This window comes from Magnusiomyces paraingens, assembly GCF_902498895.1.
Source record: "Magnusiomyces paraingens strain CBS 517.90 genome assembly, contig: contig5, whole genome shotgun sequence".
Lineage (NCBI taxonomy): Eukaryota > Fungi > Ascomycota > Dipodascomycetes > Dipodascales > Dipodascaceae > Magnusiomyces > Magnusiomyces paraingens.
The window spans coordinates 1215886-1223656 of record NW_022474071.1 but is presented as its reverse complement, the minus strand read 5'-3'; the positions used below and the strand labels follow the sequence as shown (position 1 = coordinate 1223656).

Genomic DNA, 7771 nt, shown 5'->3' with positions numbered 1-7771 from the left:
TAAATAAGACTATATTGAAGGCCAAGGATATTTATATATAGTGTTTGTGAACCAAAAACTCAGAAAAATAATCAAAAAAAAATTTTCAAGAGCCAGTTTTCCAAAACTGGTCAAAGAAAACCAATCAATGGGCCCAAGACTGGACTATAGATGATGCCAACCAACCAAAACACAGGAGTGTATGACATGCACCGCATCAAAATGGTGTCTTCGGTAGTGGTGCGGCTAATGACCATATATAATAGAAAAGTTGGAATGAAACTTCTTTCTAATAACAGTTTTGACTATAGATATTATTGATTTTTTTTTTATTTGATTTTAATCTTCGCCCATAGCAAACGTTTTAATTGATTATTTAAGTGTTTTCCAATTTTTCTTGATGAACTTGTATGTAGTTGGATAATAATCTAGATTTCTTATGAAGACTATTTAGCTAATATATAGACTTGTTTAATTAAATGTCTTAGTATCATCAATACTGAACTGAACTGAACTGAACTGAACTTTTCTTCTACCTTTGTTCATACATTTTAATTCCTATGTTATGCTAAAAGAAGAATATTTAAATTCCTTACCCTTATGGAATCTTCATTAAAAAAGGAGTAAAAATTATAAATTGAAATTAACGTGTTTCTGACTAATATATGAATCTTACACTACACCAATCAACTTATAATTAGCAATCATAATTATAATTATCCCAAGTCTTGTGGCAATCGTTTGTTAATGACAGTTGATTGAAAAGCCTTTGAAAAAAAAAAAAAAACGTCAAAATACCTTCCCCTCAGAATTCAACACAAAAAGCATTACTTTATTTTTTTATTTTTTTTTTAATCAATAAAAAAACAGTGCATATTTACGAAATTAGCATAAATATCTCGTTACACAAGGTTTCTTTTATATTCCATACCCGGATCACTAATTCTTGATATATGGTTATTGTAATGAGATATTAGATACATAAACCTCACAATATAAGCATATTCCCTTGCCCTTGTGGAATGCACTTTAAATGTTCCAAATGGTTCTGGGCATTGTTGTTGTACTATCTTGTGAGCTATTTCATTGGTGATTGGTGATATGGGGTCCCAAAGGTCTTTCTCTTCAGTGGCGCAAATATTTTTCTCTGGCTAAAATGTATTTTTGCGTAAGCGTAAGCAATCCAAGCACCCAAGGCGGACATTTGCGACGCCGACGCAAACTAAGTGCACCTAATAACGCCTGAGAAATACAAGACTTTGGACTGTTTAGTTTTAAGTCAAATTTTTTTTTTTTTTTACTAACGAGAGCCATGATTCTTGTTTATTATTTTTGTGATTATTTTGATAATAATAAGATTTTTTCAAATGAAGAGAATTGGTTGTAGATATATAAAAAGTCCATGATAAAAGGGAATTTCTTCAAAAATTTTAGTCAAGAAGTACAAATTTAGTTGGGATTTAGCCAATCCAAATTGAGAGTTATGCGTAGTTATTACAAATAAGATCAGCTACAATCAGTTGCAATTTGCTGTGCGGCTTATAAATTTTTTTATTTTATTTTGGACCAACCTATCGTCATCATCATCATCATCATCATCTTTGAGACAGACTGTTTTGTTAAAGGACTTGTCTTGTAAAAAAAAAAAATAACAAGTTATTTAATATTTAAAGCTCATGAAAAAAAAAACAGTTATAATTTTAATTGATACATACTTTTGAAGCTGATATTAAAGCTATCATCACTGTAGGATTTGAAGCTACATGATTTGTAGATAGGATTATTGGCCAAAATTAAAAAAAGTTTATTATGAAAATGAAAAGATTTATAGTATGAAAATGAAAAGATATATAGTATGAAAATGAAAAGATATATAGTATGGACAAGAAGGATAGCGCAAATGCTGATGTTATATAATTACAACCTTTGAATAAAAACAAACAAACAAACAAACAAACAAGCAAACAAACAAACAAACAAACAAACAAACAAACAAATAGGATTATTGGTTCAGCCCTAAAATGATTAGCGTTATCTTCCGATGAGTGCATACGGTTGAGATTAATTCCGAATACGAGCTTTCAATTAAGTTACTTTAGAAGCCAAAACCTTAAACGAAAAAAAAAAAAAAGGAAACGTTGCGTTTGCTTGTTCCCAGTAGCCGAAGAGGTTTTTTTTTTTTTTTTTTTGATAGTGTATGGAATTTTGAATAAGGGCTATCGTCAAAGAAGAAAACCAGATTTAAAATCAGTAAAAAAATTAGGAAAGAAGAAGAAAAAAAGAAGGATCTGATTGTTAAAAAAATTTCAAATATTTAATGATTATATTGTCATGTATTTCGATCTTTTAAGTTAAGTTTCGGTTAAAGTGCACCGGCAAAGGAATTTTTTACCGTTTCTGAAATCCCAAACAGGCAACAGTTTAAGAAGAAATCAATTTATTTCAAGATTCCTCAAGGGTTAGGTTCATACCTTTAAGCTTGTATCGTTACAATCTCCTTGATTTAGGGAAAGATTTGGAGTTTGTGTGTAGACTTTAGGTTTTTTTTTTTTTTTTTTTTTTTCATCTTTCTCATGATATACTTTGAGTTTATTTAGAGTATTGAGAAAAGTGGGTGTGGCAAGTAAAGGGAGGCATTCACTTTACTGCGTTGATTTGACAAGGGGGTGGAAGGTTTTCTAAAGCAAAAAAATGAAAAAAAAATGAAAAAAAAAAAAAAAAAAAAAAAAAAAAAAAAAAAAAAAAAACTCAGCCCTGGGATCTACTAGTTGAAATATAAAATGCAATTCTAGTTAAGGCTTTGATTCTTTGAGGTTTACCTGTGATGATGTTTGTTTTTGAGAATTTCAACAACTTGAGCATTAACAGTCCATGAAATTAGTCGGATAGAAGCTCTAAGTAGAAACGGAAAGATGTATACAAGTACTTGTATTCATACTTGGGTAGATGAGAAAGCTAAATATGCAGATCCAATGCAGCCTTTTTAAATGATCATCTGGTCTTTGTTTAGAACAAAACAATGAAAGTTTACTAAACAAAATATTAATTTCTTTATTTTATTTACTATTAAATAATTTATTCAACTAACAAAACAAAGTAAAAACATCTCTACTTAACTCTTCAATTTGCGTACTTTGATCTGCCTCGCAATTGGACACCAAAATTGTACAAGAAAAAGGGAATTGCAATAAGTAGAGTTCCCACACATGCCCAAATAGTACCACCCCATGCTACAGGATATCTTTTAATAGCCAAATTGTGATACATGGGTGGAGTAAAAAGTGGGAAAACAGCTGCAAGAATTGAACGCAAAAGAGCATTACCTGCAAAAACAGAAGCTAAATAGCGATGGAAGCCCTTGCCAAAGTAGGAAAAAAGAGACTGGAAAATGAAAAAAGCTCCAAAGGTAAAGATGCCAATACTCATGATGGGACCCATCCAGTGAGTATGTGGACTTGAACTCCAAGAAAAAATAAAAAGACCAATGGGAAGGAAAAAGGAACCAAAAATTGCAGGCAACAAGAACTTCTCAATGGTTGGATTTTTGGAATTGTTGATCCGGGGAATAATGAAGAGATATACAATGGCAGCTAAATACCCACCTACAATTACGGCAAAATAGACTGTGCCCATTTCAATGGTGGTAAAGTTATAAATCTCAACAAAGCAGATTGGTAAAGCTTCAAACCAGGAGTTGAAAATGACATAGATAAAGGCCATGTAGAAATCTATGCAAAAAACAATGGGTTCACAAATGATGAGGAAAATAGGGCGCCAAAAAATTTCAATGACAAGTTTTTTAAAAGTTGTTTTTTCGTGGACTTCATAAGGTGACTGGATCAATGGGTTCCCAGTAAGTTTACGAAGGCGCAAGGCACGTCGATGGAGAATAGTTCCTCGACTAGTTTCTGGAAGAAAGAGCGCATAGGCCAATAAACAAGCACCAGAAATGATACAAAGAAACCAAAAGTTCCAGCGCCAGTTCACAAGAGCAGCAAAAAGAGAGCCAATGAAGGGTCCCAAAGCAGGGCCTCCAATTGCACCAGCAGACCAAAATACAATGGCATAAGGGACATGTCTAAGAGAGACAGTATCACCAATGGTGGCACCACCAATTGCAAGAGAGGGGGCAGAAGCAATTCCTGCAAGAAGACGGAGACCAATGATTTTCTCAATGGTATGAACCAGGGCAGTAGGAACTTGAATGACACAGAAAAAGGCAATAGCAGTAACATAAATTATACTGCGACCAATAGGAGCATGTTCAGACATAGGCGAGAGAATCATGGGGGCAAAACCAAAACCAAGAAGATAAGTAGTAAGAGGAAGTGTAGCTTTGACTCTTGAAGTATTAAGATCTTTCATCATTTGGGAAGATCCAGAAACAAAAATGGAGGAGGCCATGTACATGACGATAGTGAGGAAGGAGATTTGAAAAACGATCCATGATTTTTTGTAAATGGACCAGTTTTTGGGGTTTGCTGGATCCTCAGGACCGTACCAGTCAACTATGAATGTTTTTTCATCAGAGTTTTGTTTAACAAGATACATTTCAGGAACCACAAAGTCGCGTTTTTCTTCTGGGAAAGGCAAGATCTTACCCCCAGACAGCTTGTTTATGATGAACCCAAAGACACTATCGCGAAGAATATCAGGAGCCATGATTATATGTAATTTAGATTTTGAAATGATTAAGAAATATATATATAAAATAAAAGATAATAAAAAATTAAAAAATTATGAGGATTTGAGCCTGCTTTTAAATCTCATTTCTAGCTATCGTTTAGGCCCAAGTTTTTTTTTTTAGGTTTTTATTTATTTATATTTTTTTCAAGTTAACTTAGGGCAGTATTTTGGATACAAATTTCCATTTCCATTTCCATCTTCATTACCATAACTATTCCCCCTCCCCTCCCTCTCCAGGATTGTGCAAGTTCCCGTTGTTGTCCAAGCCGAAAAAGATTATGCCGAAACCCTCAAGCAGATTTTTTCGGATATTGGTAAGGCTGGAGGGTCAGTATGGCTGTGCGTGATGTGCAGGTTAGTAGTTCCTAACTTAATGTGCAGTCGGACCGAAAGTGGGAGTGCAAAAAGAAAGGTTTTGCATTTTTTCGGGACTGGTTATGGTGGGTGGTAATGGCAGTGGTGCGGCGGTAGGGTTATGGTGGTGGGGAAGTATAATATATACTACCCTCATAATACAAACACCACTCGCTATTACAAGTATAGTAAATAAACAAGTCAGATGAGTCACCACCGCCGTTTGTTTTTTTTTTCTCTTAAAAAAAATCAGACCCGCAACGGATCCGAGATTGATATTATCTGATTGAAGTAGGCCTAATGTTAGAAAAAACGTTTTTGTCATATAAAGATGACGATCTTGGATGGAGTGGTGGTAGTGGTGGTGGTCTAAAGTTTTAGAGAGAAGGTACTTGCAGCATCACTTTAAACCTAGATTGGAAATCTAAGTGCACACAAAAACAATAGAGGGGTAGCATAATAATAAAAGCCTGGGAATCTGGACTTAAAAGTAAACATTTAAACGGATATCTAAATAGGTCTAGTACAAATATGAAAGTTCAACAACCAGTATTACAAACAATATACTTGCTTCAACAATGATACTTTCAAACGTCTTTCTAAAAGGATCATCTTGTGATTTCTGCTTTTAAATCAAATACTTTAATTGTAATCTTTTTAATGCCAATCAATATGTTACTATAGGAAATCTTACGTGTTAATTTACATTCTGTTTTATTATATATATATATATATATATATATTTATAACCAGTATAAAATTTTGGGTTATAATATTTTAGTTGTTTTGAATTCCAATCTTTATAAATCTTACTAAAGGAAATCTAGAACACTTGATTTAAACATTAAAAAAATATTATTTATAATTAAAACTAAACGAAAAAAAAAAAAAAAAAACTATACAATAAACAAATTTATAAAAATTACTTAATTAGCATACTTTGAGCGACCACGGAGCTGGACGCCAAAGTGATAAATGGTGAATGGAATGGCAATCATAATAACACCAATGCATGCCCAAATGGTACCTCCCCAGGCTACCGGGTAGTCCTTAATGGCCAGGTTATTATACATTGGTGGTGTAAATATGGGGAAAATGGAGGCAAAGACAGAGCGCATGAGACAGTTACCTGCAAAGACGGAAGCCAAGAAACGGTAAAAGCCACGGCCAAGGTAGGCAAAAGTAGATTGGAAAATGAAGAGAGCACCAAAAGTGAAAATGGCAATACTAATCACAGGTGCAATCCAATGGGAGTGAGAAGAAGACCCCCAGGAAAAGATGAAAAGTGCAGTAGGTAGGAAAAATGAGCCAACCATTGCTGGAATTAAAAACTTTTCAATAGCTGGGTGTTCTGATTTGATGATGCGGTTGATGAAAAAGAGGTAGCAAATTCCACCAAGATAGCCACCAACAAGTACGGCGATATAAACGAGACCACCCTCAATGGTTGTGAAATGGTAAAATTCATTAAAAACAATAGGCAAAGATTCGAACCATGAGTTGAGGATAATGTAGATGAAGGCAATGTAGATATTGAGGGCAAGGACAATAGGCTCGAAAAAGGCAATGAAGATTGGACGCCAAAGAGTTTCCTTGATGAATTCCCAAAAGGGTTGTTTTTCTTGGACCTCATAAGGGGAGCGAATTGCTTGGTTTCCAGTCAGGTTGCGCAATCTTTGAGCTCTGCGGTGAAGAATTGTTGCGTGATTTGTTTCTGGAAGTAGGAAGGAAATGACCAAGAGTAAGAATCCAGAAATGATGCACAAGAACCAAAAAGTCCATCGCCAATCCACCTTGACTACAAAAAGAGAGCCAATAAAGGGGCCTAGTGCTGGACCACCAAGTGCACCAGCTGCCCAAAAGACAAGAGCAGCGGGGAGATGATCGAAGGAAACAATATCACCTATAGTAGCACCACCTGTGGAAAGTGAAGGAGAAGCAGCCATTCCAGCAAGCAATCTTAAGCCAATAATTTTTTCAATGGTGTTACCAAGAGCGGTTGGGACTTGAATAACACAGAAGAAGGCGACAGATAGAATGTAGAGCAAGGTGCGACCCATTGGGGGATGTTCAGAGAGTGGTGAGAGAACCATTGGAGCCACGCCATAGCCAATGATGAAAGTTGTTAGAGGAAGGGTGACCATGACACGGGTAGTATTGAGTTCTTTCATCATTTCTGGGGCACCGGAAACGTAGATTGAAGAGCCCATGTACATGCAAACTGTGAGGAAAGCAATGCCAAAGATGATCCAGCATTTCTTAAGTTTTGACCAGTTTTGTGGGTTATCAGGGTCATTGAGGTCATACCAATCAACCACAATAAATTGGCCATGGTCAATACTTCTGGAATCATCTGGTTGGGCCAGAGGATCAAGCGATTTTTGTGGCAAAATACCTAGATCTCGTTCTTCATCCACAGCTTCGTAGACTCTAGGAGATTCTTCTTCTTCTTTACGTAGTGAACTACTTGAGATTGAAGGAGATTCTTGACTTCTGGTTGTGAAAAGGGCTGGGGAAGGTTGTTCTAAAGAGGCAGTTGGAGATAAGGAGGCCAATTTTTCTTGCAAGACTTGAGGTGGGTCTGTCAGATATTTATCAGGAACAACAAAGTCAGGACGTTGTTCAGGATATGGTAAGAGTTTACCATTGGAAAGCCAATTGATCAAGTTTCCAGCGACGCTATCACGAATGAGATCAGGAGCCATTTTTAAAAAGAGTAAGAGTAAGAGTAAGTTTAAGGTATATTAGAATT

General features: G+C 35.2%; 2 protein-coding genes across 2 annotated transcripts; both read right to left on the bottom strand.

Moving 5' to 3' along the window:
* Nucleotides 1-3099: 3099 nt before the first annotated feature.
* SAPINGB_P006048 (uncharacterized protein) lies at nucleotides 3100-4641 on the bottom strand (the record flags this gene model as incomplete). The annotated part of the gene is made up of 1 exon (XM_032000762.1): nucleotides 3100-4641. One exon carries the CDS (start codon nucleotides 4639-4641, stop codon nucleotides 3100-3102), a length of 1542 nt encoding a protein of 513 aa, XP_031856653.1.
* A 1304-nt stretch (nucleotides 4642-5945) lies between these two features.
* Nucleotides 5946-7724, bottom strand: SAPINGB_P006047 (uncharacterized protein; the record flags this gene model as incomplete). The annotated part of the gene is made up of 1 exon (XM_032000761.1): nucleotides 5946-7724. The coding sequence occupies one exon, from the start codon at nucleotides 7722-7724 to the stop codon at nucleotides 5946-5948; it is 1779 nt and encodes a 592-aa protein (XP_031856652.1).
* Nucleotides 7725-7771: the final 47 nt, after the last annotated feature.